Source organism: Cyprinus carpio, chromosome A24 (genome assembly GCF_018340385.1).
Source record: "Cyprinus carpio isolate SPL01 chromosome A24, ASM1834038v1, whole genome shotgun sequence".
Lineage (NCBI taxonomy): Eukaryota > Metazoa > Chordata > Actinopteri > Cypriniformes > Cyprinidae > Cyprinus > Cyprinus carpio.
This window is the reverse complement of record NC_056595.1, coordinates 19,595,641-19,623,390: the sequence shown is the minus strand read 5'-3', so window position 1 is coordinate 19,623,390 and position 27,750 is coordinate 19,595,641. Positions and strand designations below refer to the sequence as shown.

The following is a 27,750-nucleotide window of genomic DNA, read 5'->3' as shown; positions in this document are numbered from 1 at the left end:
AATAAGATTATTTTAGTTCAGCAGATATGTGTTTCTTAGGTTGGAAGCCATAATTAGAAATGCTTTATAAAGTAAAGTAGAGCCTCTTTGATTAATTTTAAAAGGCAACAAGGGATTCTAGAACTTATATAGCCAGAAGATATCATCTTCAAGAATACATTTATTTGTTCCTTGGCTTTGGGGAAAAAAAAAGGAAAGAAAAATAATAACGATGAGATTGCACACAGCCACACAGTCTGAAAATAAAAAGCAAAGCTCCTCAAAGCTAGTGCCAATATGATAATTATTATGTGACTCTAATAGCAAAAGGTCACATCTTATATCATCTTCTGATACTGATAACTGTCAGTAAACACAATGAGAGAGTTAGAAACGGGAAGGGAAGGGAAGGGAAGGGAAGGGAAGGGAAAAGAAGAGAAGAGAAGAGAAGAGAAGAGAAGAGAAGAGAAGAGAAGAGAAGAGAAGAGAAGAGAAGAGAAGAGAAGAGAAGAGAAGAGAAGAGAAGAGAAGAGAAGAGAAGAGAAGAGAAGAGAAGAGAGGAGAAGAGATCTTCTGCGGCAGCTCAAGGAGTCGGGTGGAAAATGAGATGTGAATGGGGTTACTGGTAGAGGGGGAAAATTGTCAAGTGGATCACCCATAGCCATTAACACAGACAGGGAGCCACGAAGCTGCCGGTGATTCAGAGAAAAAAAGCCTTTCTCCATCTTTTCAGTGTACATGCTTGTCTGTCCACATAATAGACAACAAGACAATGTGTGAAGATGCATATAAACTGACCGATTCCAATGAACACAGCTTTGTATCCCTCCTCCTTCAGCGAGAGAAGCGTCATTCCATCTTGGCCGAGTCCTCGGTCACAGACAATCTGAAATAGAGTTCAAACAAGCCATATCAATAGAAGCAAGACCACATAAATTCTCCATGAAAGACCAGAAGATCATCTGAAGGCATGTAAAACAGGGTCTGTTTGAGATTGCAGGAGGGCATCTCTGAATCTGAATCTTGTGGCAGCGGAAAAACGGTTGGAAAAGTCTCTGTCTGCCGAAAAAAAAACAACAAGGAAGAAAGGAGCAAGAAAACAAACAAGAAAGAAAGAAAGAAGCTCATTTGAAGGTCTGTAAAATCATGTCTGCTAGAGATCTCAGGAGCGTGTCTCTGAATCCTTCTTATGTCAGAGGATAAAACAGAGGAAAAGCCTCTCTAAAAGAAAGCAAGGAAAGTGAAGGAAAGGAAGTAAAAGAAAAGAAAATGAAAGTAAAGAAAAAGAAAAGAAAAAAAGGACAGCAGAGAGGAAGGAAGGAAGGAATGAAAGAAGTCTTGTTTGAGAAAAATGAAGGAAGGAAGGAAGGAAGGAAGAATGGAAAAGAAAGATGGATGGATGGTAAGAAGTTTGGATGGAAGAAGAAAAGGAAAGAAGGATGGACAGACTAATGGATGGAAGGAAGGAAGGAAGGAAGGAAAGAAGCAAACATGTCTGTTCGAGCTTTCATGTTGGCATCTCCAACTCTTTTTTTGTGCATGTGAGAAAAACATTTGAAAAAAGTCAAGAAGCCAGTCGCAAAGAAAAGACGAAAGAAAGGAAGAAAGAAAGAAATGAAAGGACAAGTTAGGAAGGAAGCAAAGAAGGATGAAAAAGAAAAACACAAAGAAGCTCAGTTGAAGACCTGTAAAACAGTGTCTGCTTCACAGGAGGGCATATCTGAATACTTCTTGTGTCAGCGGAAAAGACGTTGGAAAAGTGTCTGTCCTCCTTCAGAGCCTTACATCCACTCCCACTCTCCCCGAGTCTGTTTATAGATACTGAGGGAACATGCAAATCTGTCATCTCACCCCCCTCCCAATCATCCCAAGCTCTTCACAAACTGTGGAAAAAAGCATTTCCTGTGTAAAATGAATCCTGAGCAGGTGTGCCGGATGACACTATTGATTGCCCTTTCCCGTAGCTGAAACATTCAGGAAACACACAGACAAGCGTGTGCAGCCCCGAGGTGCTCGGCTCCTGCTGTCTGCCACCCCTAATGCAACTTTTAATTGTTCTTTATTAATGCAGCTGACATTTGGACCACTGATCCTCCCTGAGACCTCTCGCCCCTCCCGGCTTCAATAGAGGCAGGTGGGAGCGCACAGAGGGGTAGGATAGGGAGGTGTGATGTCTTTCATTACCTTCACTCCCAGGTCTTTCATCAAATCCACCTCGAACTGAACCACATCGTACGGCAAGCGGAATTGAGGGATCTCGGAAGAGCTGAAAATCAAGAGAGGAAAAATGAAATGAGAAGAAATGGAAGGGGGATAAGAAGGAATCCTTTAGAGAGATGAGAAGTTATGGGAAGGAAACAGAAAAATTCCACCCTGTGCTAAGGATTGCTCCATCTCTGGAATTCTTTCTTATGTTATAGGTTCTTTAGTCTTCAATTGCGCCAGTCTGAATGAGAACACAACCCCAGAGTCTAGTTTCTAGTACTGGAGACTGCTGGGATATGAGTTGCATTGGATATTCAAGGCCCCCTGTATGCAGTTGACATGCTGGTTAAACTAAACAGCGGTGGAGATACAACAGCATGTAACTGATAACCTCATCCCAGCTCGACATTTGAGAGATGAATATTCCCAATTACAGAGACCATTCATTAATTATTCTGACCTTCTACAATGAGCCCCATATTGATTGTGGCTGGCCGGATCAACAATGCCCTTTAGTGGACCATCTTAAATACAGGATGAGAATTCTGAGTATGAACCACGGGTTAGAGTAATTACAGACCTCAGTCCTCCAATGAACCTCTGCTTCTCGAAAATGGTGATGTCGCCATATCCCAAGCGGGCCAGGAAAGAGGCACAGCTGATGCTGGCGGGGCCGCAGCCGATAAGAGCTATTTTAGAGTGATAGCTCTCAGGAATCTGATGTGGAGGCGGGAGATCGGGATTCCGTATCTGAGGAACACCCATTTGTTTGAACACCTGCAAACACACCAGAAGAAAGGCAATGCATGTTTGTAATTGTACCTTCATTGGGAAATTAGAGCCAATTTTATAGTTCAGAAAACTTGCAACAAATTCAATATGACAAACTTAAAAACCAGTTCAAACTAGCTAGCATGAATTTCTAACCGATGAAGCTGGACTATTAGCATTCTATCAATCCATCCACCCATTCATCTGCCTACTTTTCCATCCATCCATCTACCTATCTATCCATCCATCCATCCATCCACATCCATCAACCTATCAGGTACCTAGCAATCTATCCATCCATCCATCCATCCATCCATCCATCCATCCATAAGCCAACCATCCAGCCATCCATCCATCCATCCATCCATCCATCCATCCATCCATCTATCTATCTATCCACCTACTAGTCACTCTATCTACCATCCATTCACCATTCTGTCATTCTAGCCATCATTCTGAGGAAGCTGGTCAAAGATGGTCTTTCTGGTGAAGTTCACTGAACAAGTTTTGCTGGTTAATCTAGTTCTAAAGTCTGGTGGGAATACCAGATCATCAGGACCCTAAGCAGCATGCTGGTGACCAGTTCTGCTGCGACAAACACCACTCTTACATTCAGAGGCCAAAAGTGATATTGTCTCTATTGAGAAAACACAAGCTTTGAGAGTCTGCCTGGATGTGGAGTCTGACATCCCCCTAATTTGCCTGAGGAGAAAAAAAACATTATACACATGAACATATAAACCATGCAGCAATTTGATTCATCACTTCACTATTAAAAGCCAAAGCAGAAAGCCCACTCAGAGGCGCTAAGACAAAAGCGACACAAAGAACTCATTCAGCTCATAAGAACAGGACCAAAATGAGAAAACAAAGAAAAAGGAATTACAGAAACTCATTCATTGCGCCAGAGTTTTTAATGCAGATGAAGACATCAACATAAAGATAGTTAGCAGATACATAAAAAACACAGCAAGTTATCCAAACAGGCATTAATGAGGAGCCTGTAGCGGTATATCCATTACAAGTAGTAAAATAGGAGGGCTGATGCTTTGTCTTCCTAATAAGATTAGTCAGATCCATACGTAAAAGCCTGCATTGTTAATACAATATGATGCCTGAACAGGCAAACATTATAGGTGATATTAATATAGTTATTCATGAGTTTCATGGACTGTGAAGACCAAATTGCTATATGACAATGCATTTTTAATCATCCCTGAGAGCAGTTTATAGACTCTTCTATTATTGCGGTTTCAATGAAACAAACAATGCGGCAGTTCAGAGCACAATCTCATCTCTTGACAGATCAGTATGGCTACATTTGAACAATGGACTTCAGACTACACCTAAAAAGCCACTTGGCAGCAGGCCAAACTTCATGATGCAGAAATGAAGGGAAACTAATCATCTTAAAGCAAACTTTACATCAAAACATTATTCTGCAACACTTGCTTTGGCTTTTTTTGAAACCAGTTTAAATGGAAAAGAAAAAATAGCATATATATAAAATTTAATAAAACAAAGTAGTTCTAAATTGTAATTTTTTTATTGTAATATTTTATTAAATAATCGTTCATGTATTTTTGCATAAAAACTGTGCATTGCTGAGCATAATAGACTTCTTTTAAAAACATAAAAAAATAAATAAAAATTTTTGACTGGTAATTTTGGGATTTGGATGTTTTGAATGTTATTCAGTTATTGTTTTTTTTCCCAATCAACTTTAAGTTAGCATAAAAATAAGAGAAATGGGCATATACTGTACAATTAAATATCCAACATGGACCAAAATAAATAATTGTAACAAAAAAATCTAATATATATATACAGTATATAGTGTATAACTAGTGTATTAACTGTGTCTGATACGCAAGTTACTCAATATTATTGTCATTAAAATATTAACAGTTCATTTAATTTTTGTATAAGTTTACCTAAATGGCAAATAGTTACTCAAACTGACATATCCATAATATATATCTAAATTAACAAAACTCACATAAATAATCTAATCTCCATAGACAACTCCAATGTCCAAAGATGTTTACCAACCACACTAAGCATCTATGTGAACAGGTGTTTTGTGTCCTCGCTGTTGCTATATTGTTTATTTTAGTAATGCTGGAACACTGCATTGACCATCAACCTTCACCAACTACAGGAAACTCCCACTTAGCCGTTCACACAATTGTGGGTCAAGTCGAGCAATCAAACCCACGCACTTTCATTTCTATTTAATTAGCAGCTACCACAATGCTGCGTATCACCTGCAAAGCAAAACATAAATGCATAAATGAATAACACACCTGAAGTTTGCATCATTTTAAAACAAAAACAAAAAATCAATGTGACCAAACAAATTCTATGTATTTAAGTTTACAATAAGTGCGTACGTAAACCCTGCCCTGCACGATTTCCTGTACATTTCCTCTGTTCCTTTGTTTACTCTAAAGCAGTTTGCCAGCACTTGCTCCTTTTTAATCACTTCCTCTGAACATGAACTGCAGATCATCATCTTGTGTTTTGGACATAAAATATCTGTTGCTTGCTTTGGTTTCTGCATCCTAAGCTCATCTTGATTGACACCAGACAAGCTACTCCTCTTTTCCCCGGCATCAGCTCACCAAGGGCGAAGCTGACGTTTGTCGTGTCAGAGGACCGGGCCGCTGAGACGAATCTCGGCTGTGGCAGCAGAGAGTGTCACATATCAGTTCATGCTGCTGTCGACTAGAGCTGAGAGACTTCATTAACACTGGCACACAACACAACTTCTTCATGACAGCATACCGGATCCAACCAAGTGTGCCGCACAAGTCCTGAACAGTGAAGCCCCCAGGTGGCTGGACACAGTACAGGTCATAAACCCCACCCTCTCCATGTAATCAAACGGGACGCGAGACAAACTAAAGAATGAAATTGCACTTCAAATAATTTTAGTCATTTTATGTGTTTTTTATCACGCTGATGTAAGTTCAAGTGTTAATTTTTTTTTTTAAATAAGTTTGGTTTTAGATAAAAATGGGAGTGTGACGTCATGATTGGCAGCTGACAGTATACAATATATATTATATATTATATATTAATATATATTAATACTCTGCAGGAGTGTCGGCAGGACCCATTCCATTTCACTCACTACTGCGCAGACTGGTCCCTAATCAGCTCAAGATCTGAGCCATACTGGACACTGGCGGCTTTTTTTTTGTTACAATGGAAGAGTGTGAAAGTGCGTCGTCCATCTTTTTTTTTTTTTCAGTCTATGGATCCAACCAAACACAAATGCACTCTTTTCTAACAGTTTAACTCCAATAAAACACAAGGGAACAATTCTTATGCAGCAGTTTTTTTATATAAAAAACTTTAAGCATTTAGAGTTGCTCATTTTTTCATATGCAGTCTAATCCATCTGCCCTACGGCACATGGCTTCTCACTCAGGTGAGCCGCTAAAAATGATAATACAAATTCAGTTTGACTAAAACCTAATATGGAAATCAGAGAATGAATAGGAAATATTTTTTCGATTACTGGTTGTTGAGCTGTGATGCTCATGTGGACGATGACATGAATCGGTTTTGAATCTGACATGCAAACATGGCCCGATTCCCAATTACTTCCTTTTACTCTCTATTGTGCATGTCCAATGAGGCAAAAAATAATGGAAAAAAGTCATACCTCAGTAGCAAACTGCTGCAGTCCCCCGATGTTGATGGGTCCTTCCTCAGACGCATACAAGTTACATCCCCCGACACACAAGTCTGAGGTGGGACACACCATCCCACACGTCAAACCCAGTGGGTTGTCTGAGAGAATGGTCCGAGCCGCTCCATAATAATTCTGTGAACATCAACACAAATGTGTCTTACGAAACCTTGCAAGCTACACATCTAGATCTAGCATCTAGAAATTATAGGAATCACATACAGACAGCGATCAGAGCATTCTAAAAAGTTGGCAGCAGAATGATGTTGCCATTTAAGATACCTTACTTTGGCCAAAATCTATTTGTATTTGCATATACATACAGTACATGTTTGTACATGCAAAAAATAATATGACAAAAAATATGAATGTATATTTTACTCAATACTATAGTATATAGCTAAATTGTTCAATCTAATTTAAAAAAATGAATATTACATCCCATATGTGCACATCACTTATTTATTTTATTTGTTTGTGCTTATTAGGAAAGTGTCATTTGCTAAAGCACTCTATTTTAAGGTCTGCAGATAGTAGCTGTCTACACAGAGCACTTCAAATCAGTAACTAGTACTACCATTCAAACATTTGGTGTTAGTAAGATTTAAGTTTCTTAGGCTCACTTTGGCTGCATTTATCAAAAATACAGCAAAAACAGTAATATTATGATATATTATTACAATTTAAACCGTTTTAACTGTTTTCTATTTGAATTAGTGTTGGGCAACAATTAATTGCGATTAATCGCATCCAAAAATAAAAGTTTTTGTTTACATAATAAATGTAATTGTGTGTACTGTGTATATTTATTATGTATATATAAATACACACACATGCATGTATTTACATATGAAATAAATGTATATATAATATAAATTATGTGAATATAAATATATACATGTAAATATTTTCAAAATACATACTGTATGTGTGTGTATTTATATATACATAATAAATATGCACAGTACACACAATTACATATATTATTTAAACATAAAACTTTAATTTTGGATGTGCTTAATCGTGGCCCAGTACTAATTTGAATATATTTTAAAATGTATTAAAATGTATTCCTGTGATGCGAAGCTGAATTTTCAGCCGCCATTACTCCAGTCTTCAGTGTCACGTGATGAAACTGTCCGTTTTTAATTAGATATGACAATTTTAGCTATATCCTATGGCATTAAGCGAAATAAACATTGATCTTTTTTAAGTTTTGCTACTTAATGTTTTTGTGGTATCCAGGATACATTTTTTCAGGATTGTTTGAAATTAATTTTGTATAATATTATGTATGTCTTTGATGTCACTTTTAAAAAACAAAAACAAAAAAAAAACATGCAAACTGGCTGAATAAAACCATTCATTTAAAAAAAAGAGCAACATTCAGCACCTTTCAATAGCAGTTTTCAGCTATCAATGCCATTTTATACAGCATGCAGTGAGTAGTATCTAGCTGGTCAAGTAATCACTACAATATCTGCCCACCCGACCCATTCCATCTAAAATAAAACCGCTTTTATTAGGCTTAAGTCATGCTTTTCAAAAGTACTATTCATTTCTATTAGTGCATGTTATAAATAATAAAAAAATGCACCTTTACATCTTCTATTCATACTGTATAAACATCCAACAGTGGCACTGAAAGAAAACTTTGCAATACTACCACAGTGCTCTCTTCTTTCTCTTGTCTAACAGGCCTATTCTGACAATAATTGCCCCCTGACTGACATGTGTCTAGTTTTGAAAAAAGCAGTCGACATCTCTCTTCTTCAGACAGCCTTGAATTAAGGCCAGAATGCCTTCATGGCACTCGCTAAACTCACAGAATGCACGGTATGACAGAAACCTTGACAGAACAACAGTGCAGCATAAAAAACACACTGTTCTCAGCAACACGCATCAAAGCCGTTCTGCATGGGCTTTATTCAAATGCTGATTGTATAAGTCAGTTTTCCTGCTTCAAATGAACGACTGATATTTAAATACACAGTTGCAATGCATCCATAAGCACCACTGTAGCACAGCTTTAAAACACTCTCTCAAAAGTCAAACAAATGAGCACAAAAACTCATTATTCTCCGGGAATAATTCACGGCATTCAGTAGCAGATCTCTTATTAAAAGCATAACTCAAAGTTCACCACCGTGGTTCAGCCACGTTCTGCATCGGCTATGGATGTCACAATTACGTTTGTTACAACAGCAATGTATGTCATCCTGATGAAGAGCTCAGGTCTGGCATCCCGTGTGATGTTGGTTTGGGTTTTAGCAGATGGAGACCAGCTGGGAGTCAATTCAAACATTTTTGTGTTTCTTAAGCTGAGTCAACATGCAACGCAAGCCATTTTATTTCTGTAAAGTGATGCATTTCCGAGATGTAATGTAATCCATCTGGAACTGACTGGATCATGAAAAGTGGGTGTGAGTTTGTGGTGGATTGTGGAGAAATGCTGCCCTCTAAAACACTTTTGAAAAAACTTTTTGACCAAGACGTGGAGGCTGAAGGTCATTTTCATCCTTGAGAGCATCTTGAAAAACCCCAAATTCTTTTTCAAACCAATTTTGTAACTGTAAAAACCAATTATTGTTAATTATTGACAAGCATTTAGAAATGCTGATTTACTCACTCCCATTCAAGACAGTGTTCAGACTGACCTGTTTCGTGTGTTAAATCTAGATTCATAAGCAAAATAATATGAAAAGCGCTGTTGTATGAAGCAAAGTATGAAAATACACACATGCAAATGCAGAAAAAAATATGGGATTGAGATTGAGTTTCTTAATCTAATTAAACTACATGATGAATTTTAGATAAAACAAGACAAGCATATGTAAGACGTGACTTATGTAGTGGCATTTGAAATCCCTGGAGTCTGTTTGGAAAAAAAATCTAATCAACCCAAGAGCACACTCCAGATGAAAAGGGGGAAAAAAAAGCACAGCAAGAAAAATATGACATTTCATATTCATACAATATGAAATGTAAACATTAATAACATAATAAAAATGCCTTCCTCTACAGAAATATATTTGATATGAAAGTTACATATCTTATTTTAGGAACCTGTTGTACAATGTAAGGGGAATATATGAAATGTGATGAGTTGGATAATAGTTCTTTCTGTTTGTTTTGCAGTTTGTTATTGGGTTGATGTGTCCCTGATCTTGTTGGCTTGCTATATCTGACTTTGAAATGATGATACCCAGAAACAGACGCCCATGTCTGTCTACTCCATGTCTGTTAGCTTTGAGGCCATCTATATGCGAGTGTATTTCAAAACATTTTAGCTTTTAGTTAATACATAAGCATTTCAAATACTCGTTCTCTTCCTGAAAAATGGACCAAAAATACAGATGACTCATCCTGCATGCGCAGAGGTATAATAGGAATTTCTGTCCAATAAAATGCTCTTGAAATTGGCAATGTCCCCTCTTCCTAATGTGACCTGCAACTGACTAGCAATAGAAAGTAACTAAACATGTTTTGCCAGACTACAATATGACGTAAACTAAAGGCTATTGATTAAAAATCATAAGAACAATTTCTACAAAACTAAAGACTAATATATATATATATATATATATATATATATATATATATATATATATATATATATATATATATATATATATACACTGTACCTATACATACACACACATACATGTATATACATGCATATATATATATATATGTATATACATATACACACACAAACAAAAAAAAACAAACAAATAAAAATATATACATATACATATATATACACACATATATATACACACATACACACATATATATACATACACACACACATATACACACACATATATACATATACACATATATATATATATATATATATATATATATATACATACATACATATACATATATACAAATACATATACATATATATACATATACATATATACATACATATATACATATATACATATATACATATGTGTGTAACCAGGATTATTATAGTTATAGTTATATAACTATAAACCATTTCATTACCTGAAAAAAAAAAAAATGATAGTATATATATATATATATATATATATATATATATATAGATTTTTTCCCCCCCAGTTTTTTTAAAAAACACTAAAACTTTTATTTAAATATTAATCTTAAATTATAAATATTTAATATTAATTAACATTAAACATTTAAATATTGATAAAACTATAAAAGTATCACAATGATAAACCTAGTGACATCACTATGAAGGAAAGTTGTTTCAAAGACAGACATTTCTCTAAAACATTACCAAGTCAAAGCTTTAATTCAGCTGAATTGAACGCAATAAGACCAGAGATATTTATTAAGAAAGTCAATTTGCATATACGCAACATACCTTGTTTGCAATACTGGTAATGAAGGCCTTTATGTTCAGATTGGTCGGGCAGCTTTTCTGGCACGGTGCATCTGCACATTTCAAACATCTGTAGGAAAATAAGACTGTGCTTGAATTATATGCAATGCAAAGTAAAGTTATTTACAGTAAGAACAGAGAACTTTGTGTCGTCGCCCCACTGGAACGCCACATTCCAGCCAATTACAAACACTCTACGGCACCCAGAGGAAATCAATCCCCAGCTTTTGTGCCGGAGGACCTTTCTCCCAGCAACTACATCTCAAAAGGCGCCATATTGATGACACACCAGTTTTGAATGACAAATAGGATAATTTGGAGCCGCCCAATTAAATATTCATGCCCAATCAGAATGGATGCAGTATGTTTGGCCCCTGGTTGTGAATGGCGTGTGACAGGAGGCAGCCGACTGGGGCTGCTGGGAAGGAAAGGAGGGAGGGCTGCTACTGTAGCTCACAATCATTATTTCACATTTTACAAATACACAGCTGTTTAAAAATTCACCACGCTAATGACTTCAGATGATGTATCAGTAATTTGGAAGAGTGCTTTTTCCTTTACAATGAGCACAAAGCAGGGAGGACGTACAACTGGAACACAGCAAAAACCAAAGCAGGAAAGGAGACGTGAAAACAAGAGAGGAAAATAAGACTCCCCGTTGTCTTTGATGTGAAACGCACAACTTGTGCCACATATGTGGACAAAAAAAGTGCACAAAACACATCGGTAAGAGTAGAGCAAACACTCAAGTAACACCTGCACGTTTAGATTCACACGCAGCTGGATGCCCATAATAATCCTGTCTCACAATTCTCAAAGCTCGCCGCAGAGTAAAGTGCACAAGGCTGCCATTAATACCACTTACCGGGGTGACAGTGGGGTAATTACTGTAGTGCAGCGGCCAGGTACCGGCGCCACAAAGGACCACACAGTGCAACGTCCCGCTTTTATAAACCAGGGTGGCGGATCATAATGTGACATTAGTTTTGACCTGCTTTTCTTTATTTGATCATAAATTATCCTTAGCCTAAAGGATTAGGGATATTGCAGGAGTCTTGGCCCGGGGGAAGGTTCTGGAGAGGGCTTTGACGCTGAGATGAAGGCTAATCTCAGAGGATGCCGGGCCTATCGCACTTCTGATCTGCGCCGAGATGATTAATACAGAGAGGGGACACCGAGCAGCTGCGGGAAGACATAAAGCCATACTCACATAAATATCTCTCTCCCTGGCATTCCTCTCCGCTTATTGTGAAGGAAAAAGCACTCTTCCAAATCAGCGATATATCATCTGTTATGATCATCACTGTGTGTATCGTACAAAATATGCATGTTGAACATGAAACAGTGCAGTGGTTCATATTCAGCTTGTACAATGAATACATTAGCGCACATGTATTGAAGCTCACGTATCGTGAAAATTTGATTTTTTCTTGCTCTTAAAATATAAAATAAAATAAGAGTTCTATCTAATGTAGATACACTTTAAAGTTCAAAACGAAACATTTCCTTCCCACCCAGACCATTTATTGAACAAATAATAGTGATTATGACTAGTAATATGTTGAAATATCATCCACTCCAAAAAGTACTTAATACACATTAAAAAAAGATTGTCTTCATAGTTGATTAACAACATGTAATAACTTTTTTTTAGTATTTTTGACATTTTTAACTATAGCAATGACTACAGCAACTGTTTAGTATTTAAATATATTTTAAAATACAATTTATTCAGCATCATTACTCCTGTCTTCAGTTACATGTGATCCTTCAGAAATCATAATATGCTGATTTGCTGCTCAAGAAACATTTGTCATTATCAGCAATGTTGAAAGGAGTTGTGCTGCTTAACATTTTTGTAGAAACTGATTTTTTATTTTTTTATGAATTGTTCAAAAAAAAAAAGTCTGTCAGTTTTGATCAATTTAATGCATCCTGAATGTAAGTATTATTTCTTTGAAGACATTGTGAAATCAAAACTGGAGTTTTGTGGCTTTTAATCCATGCATGAAAACATCTACAATGTCTTACAGGAAAAAAAAAAAAACAGACCAAAAACATTGAAGACTTCAATATATCTTAAAGTATATTATGCATATATCTGCATTTTATTCACCTTTAGCTACTCTGCTCTCACAAAAAAAAAACCCATATTGACCACTAGTTAAGACATCACAACCAAGTCCACATGTAGAAATCAACACAGCATTCTGCAACTTGGCTTGCCTTAATGAGAAACAGTGTGAACTGCACCAGTATGCAGCGATTAGCCAATCACAACAGAGGTCATTTGCATAGAAGTCTGCAAGGTACAGCAACAAAAACATGCTTGTTTATTTCTAAGGGTCAGAGAGAGGGTGAAAAAACAGCCATGCAAGACTAAACGGTGACTGTTTTTTGTGCAAAAAACCTTGACTAATGTTCTAAATGGACTTCTGGGGAAAAATAAAATGCTAGAAATTTTTAAGCTGACACACATGGCCCAAAAAACATCTGTTCCATGGCAGGTCGAAATGTATAAACACATTCATAAAGATGAGACCCAACAGATCAAAATGAGAATCTGTGAGAGGGGCACCTTCAGTTGATTGCTGAGCGTTTTTGTCTCTCTTTTCAAAAACTGTAGCTCAAGGGGAAAAAAAGAGGGCGAAAATGAGAAAGAGTGAGAATAAAATAACCTATTCCCTCCTCTGACACACCGGGGCAACGCACTACAGCTGTGGACAGGAATACCATTGTCTTTTTTCTCCTCCCAAGGTAACATTAAAGACACAGCACATCTAGACACATTTTAGACCCTCATCCGTCTCCCCTGGCCAGCAGCCCAAGTGCTTAGCAAATGTCAACAGAAAATAATGCACACACGAAGGCAATCTTATTTGTTCAAGAATTGCTCTAGGTCACAGCAATTCAGCTGGGCTTTGAGAGCAGCGATCAGGAAAAGACTGCCTTACAGTGCAGTGCATTAGATACAGTGCCGGGGCTTTTCTGAGCTGTAACGCAATCAAATAGGCCTACATACACAATTTTTTCTTTCTTTCCTTCCCGGTTTTTTTATTTATAAAAAAATAATCCAGTGCATTCAAATGAAAGGAGCTGTTGATTAGCGGACCGCTGCAAGCTGATTTATTCTCCCCCTGCTCTCTCTGCTTTCTACCTTATCGTTTTACTTGAGTAATAATCTAGCGTTTGAATGTTTTCCATGATGAGTGTATTATGGGGTTCTAGAATGTGCAGGAAGCTAATCTCCCAATTCATTGTTTTCATTATATCTGAACCAAAATGAACCCGCAACGGGAAAAGTACAATTCAATAAAACCTAGGCCTCCTAGGATTTGCCATTTTAATGACTGCTTACCTTTATGAATTAGTTGTCGCCACAAATTCAGCTGTTCACTTTTTCTTGGAGAAACTAATAATTCTGTTCATAATCTTGGGGTTGCGGCAAATTGTATCTTCGCTTAATCACGGGGTGTTTCAGGAATACAACAAAGGAGTTAAAAAAGCCTAGATGAATGCAGCACTAAAAGCATCAAGGGCAGAAAATTTATAGAAATTTAATGATTTCTATTTATAGAGCTATTTATGGAAATCTAATGATTAAGAAGATGAAAGATCAAGAAAGATTAATAAAAATACTGGAGCTGTGCATTCCTGGTAGGGCATGTGTTCATGACATTTGCTCGGCTTGTGTCAGCGGAAAAGAAATAAAATGAAATAATAATTTTATTAATTTTAAAAATAACTGTTGTTGTTTTTGACAAACACTTGGCCTGGTGTTTAGTTTAAGAACTCATAATGTGCAAACATGGGTTTGAATGCAATTTGCGATCTTTTAAATCTTTTTTTTTAATCCATTACATCTCTACTATGAAATTAAATAAAAACAGCATGCATAGATCCCAAATTTAAAGAAAAGAAAAAAGAAAAAAAAAATTATTAACCCCTTCTCAATCTCCCTACACCCCACACACACCCATTTTGGCATGGGGACATAAATGACATACCCAAAATAAAAAGATTGCCGCTCTATTGTCTTTCTGACTAGATACATAATCAACATATGTTTACAGTACTGTATATACTACAATAAAGCTAACTTGTAATAAAAATATATTAATTTTTATTGTGCAAAAAGTCTGAGACAAATACAGAAATGTTCTAAATTAATAATAATAAAAAATATTAAAATAAACATATTTATATTATTAATGAATTTTTTATCATAAGAAATCAGCATAACAATCCAAGTCAAAGTTGAATTTGAAGTTGGAATTGTTATCCTCCATTGCTGAAATCTCCCTCCAGTGTAACCCATACCCAAGTTATTATTTAATCTGAAATACAATAAAAAACATCATCACAGTGAGTCAAATGATCAAATGCTGAGATCACAAACCTTCTGTTTTATTCTGAATTGCGTTTTAGAGCTGTGTTTTACATTATGTTAACTCTCATCCATGGCACAGGCTGAACACATGCGTATGCAGTGCTGAATCGGTCTTGTCCGATGGACGCAGCTGTGTCAGTCTGCTCGGGCATCTGGATGCAAGTTTAATGATGTCAGCAGTGCAGCTCGGCTGGGGACAGGTGGGAAGAGAGTGTCAGGTGAGGTGAGATTTCTCTGTGCACTGAGGGTTAGGACAGCGGTCCTCAGAACTGTCAAAACCACCCAGCCCAGGTCTGTCTGGGATCAGGGGGATAACCAACAGCTTCAAACACAGCAGACTGAAAAATGAAGAGCCAGAGACCTGCATGGCTCTGTGTGTGTGTGTAGGCACAGATCTCCACCTGAAGGGTCATGTGCATTTGATTGACACATCACCAAAAGCTGTCATTTCAGGGTGTAGAACACTGTGTCTAATCTTAGCTGTGTATAATATAACTATAAAAATTCCCACTCAGGTCATCTGATTAACATTTCAGCAAATACATGCCAGCAGTGATAAAAAGCTAAGCTTTAAAACACCTACTCTAAGGATATTTTTATTTCTCTAGTTAATTAAACATTGATCTTGCTGATTTAAAAAAAAAAGCTATACCTGAACGGAGTTGCAACTTTTTTACATTTCCACTTCTTCACAAATTTCAGGTGGTAATAACCTAGATGGCTTTTAACATTACTAGAGTGTTGTGAGCAGTTGCTAGATAGTTGCATTATGCCAAGTCAAAAGAGCCTACAGAATTGTGGGATGAGTTAGTTTTCTATGCAACATTCAAATCACTTACCCTATGTTTTAGCAATGGTAATACTAATGGTTACCTTAGCAAATACTGCTAAAACGTTAATGTTACCAACACATCACTTGCAGAAGAACACAGAGATCAGCCTACAAGCTTGTTGTGAGTAATCCAACAGAATCTCACAATTAACACAGCTGCTCTGACCTGAGATCAGGTGTGGTGCGGTGGTAATGAGCAGAGGTAACGGCTGAAATAACCCAACCATTGATCAGTAAGAATTAAAGGAGAGAACACACACACATAGCTGACCGAAAAAATAAATAAATAAAAGTGTGCCACTTATCGCCAAATCCTCACTTTATGAAAAAAAAAACAAAACACATGGACCTGCATTATTCAACTGGGTGTAATCGTTCACTTCCTTCATATGCCACCATTTTCAGCGCTGCATGGCATTTAATAAGAAAAAGTTTACAACTACTGTATATTTATCAAAATGACATTTCTAATATCAAATCTGGTAACATTCCAAAACGACGTTACAATTTTGAAAAATAATGCAAAAAACAAACTTATTTTTTAAAAGTAACATTTATATTTTCTGAGAAAAATCTGCAATGATTTCAGAGACGCCCTAATGACTTTGCTAAGGGAGTGCTGCAAGTGGTTTCCTCCCAGTATTGTTATTGTTATCAAAAACTATTAGATACAGTTTTTATTAATTAAAAAAAAAGATGAAATAAAATTACATATAAATTATTAGATCAAATTAGATATGTTGCCCAACTGAAATTATATAAGTTGAAGTACTAATTGACTAATAATAAAACTGAAATAAAAAAAATCACTTAAAGCTAAATAGAAACATTTAAAGGAAAGAAATCAAATTAGAAAAGCTGTCTAACTGAAATAAGTTGAAGTACAAAAATTACTAAAGCTGAAATAAAAAAATCTAAATAGAAATATTAAAAAATAATAATGAAAATGACAAAAGCATTTGTCAAAAGCAAAATGACAATTTTAAACAAATTAAAATAATAACTGAAAATATAAAATAAAAGCTAATATGAAATATTAATAAATACAATAATAGTTTATGGTCACACTTTATTTTAAGAGTAAGATTAGTAAGGGATCTAAAATATGGTCATGCAGAATAAGGCATTAATATGTGCTTTAGAAGCACTAATAAACAGCCAATATACTAGTAATATGCATGCTAATAAGAAACTAGTTAATGGTGACAATTGGTCCCTAAACTAAAGTGTTACCATGTATATAAATAATATTGAGATAACAATGTTTGTAGGATATTCTTGGGTGGTTACCAGAGTGTTGCTGGGTGGTTTACTAGGAGTCCTTGGATGCTTGTGGTCCTTTCAATATAAGTCTATTGACCTGTTTTATCATTTGCTGAATGAAAACGGTAAGTCTGGATGGTTAGAAAATCTTTCCTCAATAAGCCTCATGATTAGAGTTATACCTCATGTCCGTAACAGTGTGCGACTAGTGACAGTTTTATGTAAAAAAACACAGTAATAGCTATGAACACAACAATAACAGCGACACTCATTTTAGCATTAACTGAAGAAAAAAAAATCACTATAAGCTATTCAGATGTCATTTTGAAGGTGAGTCTTCAGCCTTGATCTCTGCGCTTGAGGGGGTTGAATATATAAGCTCTCTCCCCTACAGTGGTGCACTGACAAAGGTCACTCAAAGTCCTCTCAAGGTCCAGACCATTTGAAATCCAATTGAAATTCATATATCTACTGGATGTGTGTGGGGATGCTTTAAGGGCAATATTTACCTCCAGCCAAGTTCATCACTCTCTCTGGAGTGACTGAGGGGTTAACAACGCCCGGCGCACAGCCCGATGGACAATCAGAGCAAATCAGCACACAGACAGATGACGGCCATTACATCCGTGTGAGTCATAAGCTTGCATTTAGGGAACGGACGGCCATCCCTCAGCATCGTGACAGTGTGGACGCGGCTCCGCTGACTGATCAGACACCAGAGAGATGGAGAGCGGTTTGAATGATATGGAGCACTACGGGGAGCGAGGCAGGAGGCATGAGCGAGCATTCATTAGCCCCTTCACTAATGCTGTGACTGGACACCGTACCCCTGACCTTCACTCTGACCTCCGCAGCTGCAGACGGGCCCTCACCACCTGGAGTCGCTCAGTGAGTCTGGAAATCAGTGCCTGGAGCTTGAAAAAGGATCCAAATAAAAGATCTTGCTTGCTTAGTTAACAGGTGATTGCCTACAGCGCCTTTCACTCCTTCTCACTGAGATCACAGACACGCTCTGCATCTTGATAGGAAAAGGAAATAAGTGAACGGTGAACTTCTGGGGAATAATGAGCTTAATAAAACAGACAAAATGTAGACTTGTGTAGACTTATGTTTCTATTTTTTTCCCAGCTCATTTTATCTTTCCCACCATCTGAAATGTAACTGGTTTATATACAAATATCAAATGCATGACTTTTTTTTTTTTTTTTTATGAATTGTCATGTGCACTACCTACAAGTTTGGAGGCATTAAGATATTTTTTTAAATCAATATTTTATTCAGCACTGATGCATTAAATCAATTAAACATGACAGTAAAAAATCTACAGTATATTGTTATTAAAAATATATATATTTCAAATAAATGCTGTTCTTTTAAACTTTCGATTCGTCAGAGAATCCTGAAAAAATGCATCACGTTTTCCAAAAAAATAATAGAAAAAAAAAAAAAAAAAAATTTAAGCAGCACAACATGTTGAAAACAATAATAAAGTTTTTTTTTTTTTTTTTTTTTTTTAATGGTGACAACCAGCCCTGGTTTTCCTTACATGTTCAAGTTTTAGCAATTTCAGATATTTTCATGCTGTTGGTTTCTCCTTACAGTTCATAAGATATTTTCATGAAGGATTTACAGGTGAAAGAATATATTAGAATGATTTCTGAAGAATCAGGTGACACTGAAGACTGAAAAACTGCTAAATATTCAGCTATGCCTTTACAGGAATTAATTACACTTTAAAATCTATGCATATAGAGTACAATTGTTTTAAATTGTAACAATATTTCACAAAACTACTGTTTTTCAATCAAATAAATTCAGTTTTTGAACAGCAGTGTAAATGTAGTAGCCAAAGGGTGCGTGAAGAACTGAACTCAAGATTAAATTTGGCCCTTAATTTTCCTCAGCAAAAGAAAATTGAGTACATCAGGTGTGCCACACCAGAGGAACAGTTAAGCTACGTTACATTGCTTCCTTTAGCTTGGAGAGCGTAAGAAGAGGGTCTACCAGTTTCCCATTTCTATCAGAAGATTAATGACATGATTGCCTAAATGTATTCTCCAGCACTTGTTTTTGGGTAAAAGGTTTATAGATATTCATTCTGAAGGTCTGCGGAGTGATTTGTGCGGCGTAAAATTGGTGAAGTGTAGCTAACCTTGTTAACTTCCTCAATTAAAGTCATGTCGCAGACTTATTTCCGTGTGATTATACACTGAACGTCCTGGAACAGGCGTAATTGAGGGAAGGAACCTTTTCCATCGGCACCAATTTGCACTCACCTCTGCCAGCCTACCACAGGGTCAGATATAAGCTCCTTTCGTTTTTTGCATTTCTAATACTCTCACTTTTATTCTGTTTTTGTCTTGGTAAAACTGCATTTACTGTACTTCGGTGGGCAGCAGCAGTGAACAGCATGATGTCAGATAAATCCTGTGAGACAAAACCATACTTCAATTTGATTTCACCTGCAAATATTTCATGGAAATATCTTATGAACTATAAGAAGCAAGCTTAAAAAATATTAAATTGTTAAAACTTGAACATGTAAGGAAAATCAGGGCTAGTTATCACACAGGAAAGACATTTCTTCCTCAGAATAAAGAAAAAAGAGGATGTATTAAAACCTAAGGCACATGGACATGAATGTATTCGTATTTACATTTGCATGTACAAGCATGCTCCCTTATACACTTGCTATCATAACCTTTGCCATCGATCCAGTCAATTACCACAACCTGGCCATAATTCATAAGCCTGGCAACTAACGGACAATTTTCCATAAAGGGAATTTAATTAATTGCTATTCTGTTGCTGTTTGTGCATCCTTGATGATGTATTTATCTATGAGCCGCTTAAATATTGTTAGGAATTATGTTCATATACAGGCAGTTCACTGTAATCCTCCTCGATCTCTTCTAATGAAGTTAAGCAGATTAGGGAAGATTTTTACAACGCTCGCTGTGAACACTGGATTCTGTCATCTCAACACACTCCTCAATAATTCTATTCTTGCACCGTGGATCAGTGAGATGAAAGTGGATGAGAAATTAATTGAATACTCTTATTATTTTTTAAATATACAGGACTTTAATATAGTCACTTTAGAAACTACTTTATATTCAAATAAGTTGTAGGCTGTCAAGAAACGAACGATGATGAAAAACCTGCTTCGCTATTTTAGTTACGATGAGGTCTCTGTGCTGATCTAGAGATTCCCGTCGCTGCATGACCTAAATAAGTGCAAATGACTAAACTAGTCATCACAAATGAAGCGGGTCAACTAGACACTGCCATATGACCTAAACCTTTGTATAGGTGAACTAGTCAGTACCGAATGAATATACGAATGAATATAACTAGTCAGAGTATTCTGACGACAACTTTCATACCTTTTATGGACCTTGACACTGTTATTTACTTGGCAGTCTATGGGACAGTCACAGGCCTTACGGTTTTCATCCAAAATATCTTAAATTGTGTTCCGAAGACGAACAAAGCTTTTACGGGTTTGGAACAAAACCGGGGTAAGTGATTAATAACAAAATGTTCATTTTGGGGTGGAGTATCTCTTGAAGCACTACAGAACTAAACAACATAAAGCAAAGAGGTCAACTAAACCTCGCTATATGGCCTACAGTCTTCAAGCTGATTGAACCTGTTATCACAAACTAAACAGGTTAACTACATTTGAAGCGGCAGAAATGACTAACACGAACCAGTCACCAGAAAATGACCTACAGTCTTCTTTCAAGTGCCACAAATAACGAACAGTGTGGCTTGAGTTACAGTATGTGTCACAGTTAAATACTTAGTAATAAGGGTTTGCACAGATGTGTGAGCAATAATACTAGTGGTGCTGGCTTAGTACTAAAAAGAAAGAGACAAGCATGAACACTGCGACTGATATCGTGCTCCAGAGAGTCAAATTAAACATTGACAGGTTAGCCAAGCGCAGTTTGCTCCGGGTCACCATATAGCTGATCTGGAGCCCTAAGGGACGCCTTCTTCTCGCACAAATTAATACCTTCGAGAGGCCGACTGAATGGTGCCAATAAACTCATTTGTTCCCCAAATAATGAAGAATGACTCCCCACCCCAATCCCCCACGACCACTACCACCAGTACTTTGGTCCTCGGCACATCTGTGACTGTTGCCATGGTGACCTGGTCTTACCTCACAGCTTCCCGAAGTGCTCCACGCTCACTCAGAGTTGTGTGTTTGATGTCATCAAAATTGTTCTCTAGCTTTACGCAGCTCTGCGAGAGAAAGAGAGGGAGAGAAAGAAATGAGATGATAGAGGAGGTGCTGTTATTTGTTTGGATGTTTGTGTGTGCGCGGTACATCTCATTGATTGGGGCTGTTACACAGACTTTGAACATAATCCACTCAAACATCATCAGGGAGACTCTCATGCAGATTGTACTGCACTGTCAGGGTTGTACCGCGTGATTCATCAGATGTGACACGGCCAACTCCTGAGCTGGTACGAAATGTCGAAGCGTTCTGGGGCTCGGACTGCAGTTGTCATGGCAATCGACCCTTCTCTAGCCCCTGACCCCTGATGGGAGGTGAGGAGTTTGAATGAAACCTGCTGGTACGGACAAGCAAGTAATTAAAGGACACACAATTTCCTCTCCTCAGTATTTCTGATTTAGACCAGAGCATAAACTGGCGCATGTCGAACTGATAAACAGGCATGCAAATATGAATACAAAAAACAAACTCCGCTCCCAGCAATTCCCCGGATTCCCCCCATCATGCCTTTTTTTATTTTATTTTATTTTATTTTATTTTATTTTATTTTATTTTATTTTATTTTATTTTATTTTATTTTATTTTATTTTATTTTATTTTATTTTATTTTTATGAAGATTTTTTTTTTTATTCTGACCTGTAAAAAAAAAATTGAGATGAGTTTGAGGACAGGTACTATTATAATAAACACATTATTTTTATTATTATTATTATTTTTATTATTATTATTATTATTATTATTATTATTATACATTACTTATTATACATATATATATTAAATATTACATACTTTTAGTTATACATATATATTAATAATAATAATAATGCATTTAATTTTAACAGTACCTGTCATAAAATGCAGCTCAAAATGTTTAAAAAAATGTCAGAATAAAACATTCTTGATAAAAAAAAAAACAATTTGTGAAATTTTTGTGAAGTAAACAATTGTGAAGTAAGCTCTCAACTGGATCAGCCCATGTTTTCCTATTTTATCTACTGACAGTTGAGTTGGAATCTGACTTCAAGCTCAAGCCATGTGTAATGGTTGGGAAAACTTACAGCAACGTGTAATGCAATTTCACATGCAAACTTGACCGTGAATTTTTTTATTTTTTATTTATCCAGTTCTCAGGTGACAGTTGGTCCCCACTCAGAACTTGACAGCTCACATTAATCACAACCCTTGAAGTGTTTCCAAGCAGTGGAACGAATCCAGGGATTCTTCTGCATTTAAACCTCTACTAAAAGTAAATCATGTGACGAAGCACACAACAGGACTAATGACAACCAACGTTAGTAATATTCAGGTAATGATTCAGAGGATGGTTGTAAAACGCTAAACTAAAGCACTAAACTAAATTGGTCTTTGGGTCTGTTATATATATATATATATATATATATATATATATTATATATATATATATATATATATATATATATATATATATATATATATATTAATATATATATAGTTAAGCGAATGTGGTAAGAAGCATGTAGCTAAACAAAAACTGTGTTTCAAAAGAGCTATGAAATACTGTTCAACTAATAAATCACTTCACTGATGTAAACAGTGTTCATATTTCTATGACAGCACTGAGTTTGTCAGCTCTGCCTGCTTGAGTCTCATGCAGTAGAAACGGTGGCAAAGCCAGCATTTGGTAAGGCATGTGGTGGGCACGAGGAGTTTGGAATCTAATAACAGAGCGCACTCGCCCATTCTGACTGACATTCAATTTACATGATTACAGACAAAGTGCAAGTCAGAATTTTTTTTTAATTACATTTCCCTCCCTCATCTTTCCATGCTGCTCTCATCTAACTGAGTGGCATTAACAAATGTTTTATTTTATGTTGCTCAAACAATAAAAACACAATGATATGGAAATTGATAATTATTGCACTGTCTGAGCTTGTGGGTGACAAGGAAATATTGCATCGGGAAGCAGAGATATTTGGGAAATAATGTGCGTGGGCACCACATTCTCAGAGTGCTCTCTCTGCGAGCCAAAGACTGTGATTTGAATAACTCAATAATCGCACACACATATATGATTTACACACTGCAAAAATCAAACTTCAGCTCCTTTGACAATGATGAGGGACAAAAAAAAATTGCAAATATTCAAATATGACAATCAATTTAAAGGGGTGGGATACATTCTGCCTGAATTTAAAGATGAGTAGCCTGTACATTAAATCACTGGCCTGGGACCAGAAGCCCATAGTACCATACCATAATGCACCTATCGCCTATAAAAAAAAATCAAACATCCCAAATATTTGACTAATAATGCTGCCTCAATGTAGAATAAACTGAACTGTTCAAAGCTACAAAATTTATTCAAAAATACAAAAATGATATACATAAAATTTGGTGGTTTACCATTCAAAAGTGTGGGGTCCATAATTTTTTTAAGAATTTAATATTATTAGAAATATTAAAAAGGAGTTATTAAAATGATACACAAATGTATCATGGTTTCCACAAAAAAATTTAAGCACCACAACTATTTTTAACATAAAAATTATATATATATAATATATATATATATATATATATATATATATATATATATACATTATATATCTAAAATAAATTTATATTTTTATATATATTTCTTGAGCATGAATCAGCATATTAGAATGATTTCTACAGGAATAAATTTCATTTTAAAATATAATAAAATAGAAAACTGTTTTTTTTATTGTAATAATATTTCGCAATATTACTGTTTTTACCATTTTTTTTTTTTACAAATGCCTGAGTGACTTCTTTCAAAAAACTTTATATATTCACTATATATATATTTAAAATGCCCCTTAAATAATCACATCACAAAAAAAAAAAAAAAGAATAATAACAACTATAAATAAATAAAAAATAAATATATCTAAAAAAAAGATTTTTTTTTAGAGAGCAGTTTCCTATACACAAATATACACTTGTCGTCATTAATCTATTACACTCTGCAACGAGCAGATTAACAGTCCTTAAGAGATTTAGAAACGTTCCTTTAGTATAAATGTGATTAATAAGGCTCATTATATGTAGTTTTACGAAAAGAAAAGAAAAGAAAAGAAAAGAAAAGAAAAGAAAAGAAAAGAAGAAAAGAAAAAGGGGGGGGGAAAAAAGAAAAGAAAAGAAAAGAAAAGAAAAAGAAAAAGAAATAAAGAAAAAAAGAAAAGAAAAGAAAAGAAAAGAAAAGAAAAGAAAAGAAAAGAAAAGAAAAGAAAAGAAAGACACTAACAAGACCAGCTGTATATGGAAATCTCAAAGAAAAAGCATGACAGGAAGCACCCCGTCCCAAGTCTCGACCCGTTCAGATGATTCCAGTGCTGCTGGTACCACACACACAGCCAGCTGAGCAGGCATAAAAGCCCTTTGTGTTTTCCTTTATACATTAAGAAGCATGTAAAGCACAAAAAAGGACTTATTAAGGGTTTCTATTAACATCAAACCCCAACATTGTAATCTCCTCCCCTTCGCCTGAATGGATTAGGCGCTGGATGCGGTGCTCTAATCCATGTAGTGGAAGCTAAATCCTGTGAGGAAAAGGAGGAAAGTGTGGCATTATGGGACGGGTGGCATGGGGGGGGGGGGTGATGTATGCATGTTCAAGCAGATAAAACACATTGATCACTGCACCCTTTCCTCACCCGAATCTTACCAGCACAGTGTGGTAGGGCCGATATCGTCTCAGACGCTGGCGATCGATAGCCGTGTTGATCTGTGGTGTGTAATTGTGCCAGGTAATTAGAGATGAGTGCTCACACACACTTTAATTCACTGCTTAAGACTAAAGCCTGCTCTGAAGTAATACATTGACCAGGCCAATGCATATCATTGGATGTTGGCCAGAAGGTGTTAAAGCTAAGTTAACACAGTGTCCAAACAAAGTAATGAAACTGAACATGAAACTGCTAAGCGACAAATCACAGGCAATCAGAACATATTTAATGTTCAATACACCATTACAAGGGCTGATGTAAATCCAAAGTGTTTGGGGCTAATAACGACACACGCAATGGGCCATAGGTCACCTCCTATTAAAAATATATCCAAATCTTTGCTTTAACATGACAGCTGCCATTACAGATGTAAAGATGACAGATGTAGCCTCTCCATTACAGCATTTTGGATCATTTTGTGTTGGTGCATGGACGTTTTAAAGGAAAAATTGAATCTCTGTTGTCTTTTAGGAAGGTTTAAAGGGTGATTAGACTTTGAGAGCTGGATATCGCTTTGTCAACTGTAACATACAAAACAGAGACCAGGATAATAATGAAAGAAGGGAAGTGTTCCTTACATTAAACTTAAATAACATCATAATAATAAGATCTGGATGGAATGAAAGAACAATAGAATGATTGATAGAATGATAGAACGATGGATGAATGGATGAATGGAATGAAAGAACAATAGGACAATTGATAGAACGATGGATGAATGGATGAATGGAATGAAAGAACAATAGGACAATTGATAGAACGATGGAAGAATGGATGAATGGAATGAAAGAACAATAGGACAATTGATAGAACGATGGAAGAATGGATGAATGGAATGAAAGAACAATAGGACAATTGATAGAACGATGGAAGAATGGATGAATGGAATGAAAGAACAATAGATGGATGGATGGATGGATGGATTGATGGATGGATGGATGGATGGATGGATGGATGGATGGATGGATGGATGGATGGATGGATGGATGGATGGATGGATGGATGGATGGATGGATGGATGGATGGATGGATGGATGGATGGATGGAATTAGACTTAAATTATCAGTATAATAAGATCTGGGTGGATGGATGGAATGAAAGAACAATAGAACGACTGATGGAATGATGGAACAATGGATGGATGGAATGAAAGAACAATAGAATGACTGATAGAATGATAGAACGATGGATGGATGAATGAATGGATGGATGAATGAATGGATGGAATGAAAGAACAATAGAATGATTGATAGAATGACAGAATGATAGAACGGATGGATGGATGGATGGATGGATGGATGGATGGATGGCATCAGAATAATAAGATCTGGATGGATGGATGGAATGATGATTGATAGAATGATAGAGATAGAATGATGATCGAACGATGGATGCATGGATGGATGGATGGATGGATGGATGGATGGATGGATGGATTACATTAGACTTAAATTATCAGTATAATAAGATCTGGGTGGATGGATGGAATGAAAGAACAACAGAACGACTGATAGAATGATAGAACAATGGATGGATGGAATGAAAGAACAATAGAACGATTGATAGAATGATAGAACGATGGATGTATGGATGGATGGAATGAAAGAACAATAGAATGATTGATAGAATGATAGAACGATGGATGGATGCATGGATGGATGGATGGATGGATGGATGGATGGATGGATGGATGGATGGATGGATGGATATATTACATTAGACTTAAATTACATCAGTATAATAAGATCTCGGTGGATGGATGAATGAATGGATGACATCAGAATAATAAGATCTGGATGGATGGATGGATGGATATATTACATTAGACTTAAATTACATCAGTATAATAAGATCTCGGTGGATGGATGAATGAATGGATGACATCAGAATAATAAGATCTGGATGGATGGATGGATGGATGGATGGATGGATGGATGGATGGATGGATGGATGGATGGATGGACGGACGGGATGGACGGACGGACCGGACGGACGGACGGACGACGGACGGACCGGACGGACGGGACGGGGACGGACGGACGGACGGACGGACGGACGGACGGACGGACGGACGGACGGACGGACGGACGACGGACGGACAGACAGACAGACAGAGCAGACAGAGAGACAGACAGGCAGAGAGACAGACAGACAGACAGACAGACGACAGACAGAGAGACAGACAGATAGATAGATAGATAGATAGATAGATAGATAGATAGATAGATAGATAGATTCCGTCGGA

The 27,750-nt window shown here is 36.4% G+C and overlaps 1 protein-coding gene across 2 annotated transcripts in view; it reads right to left on the bottom strand.

Moving 5' to 3' along the window:
* The window catches only part of LOC109088088 (dihydropyrimidine dehydrogenase [NADP(+)]-like), a 79,607-nt gene that overhangs the window by 27,660 nt on the left and 24,197 nt on the right, over positions 1-27,750 (bottom strand). The window contains exons 3-9 of one of the 2 annotated variants that reach the window (XM_042714564.1): positions 21,693-21,775; positions 11,019-11,106; positions 6,629-6,790; positions 2,765-2,961; positions 2,164-2,245; positions 790-865; positions 441-585 (exon numbers count right to left, since the gene is read on the bottom strand). In XM_042714564.1, coding sequence (XP_042570498.1) covers positions 563-585; positions 790-865; positions 2,164-2,245; positions 2,765-2,961; positions 6,629-6,790; positions 11,019-11,106; positions 21,693-21,775 — 711 coding nt within the window. In that variant the 3' untranslated portion in view covers positions 441-562. Of the gene's footprint in view, positions 1-440; positions 586-777; positions 866-2,163; positions 2,246-2,764; positions 2,962-6,628; positions 6,791-11,018; positions 11,107-21,692; positions 21,776-27,750 lie in introns of those variants that run through there. The other variant, XM_042714563.1, reaches the window with a different exon arrangement.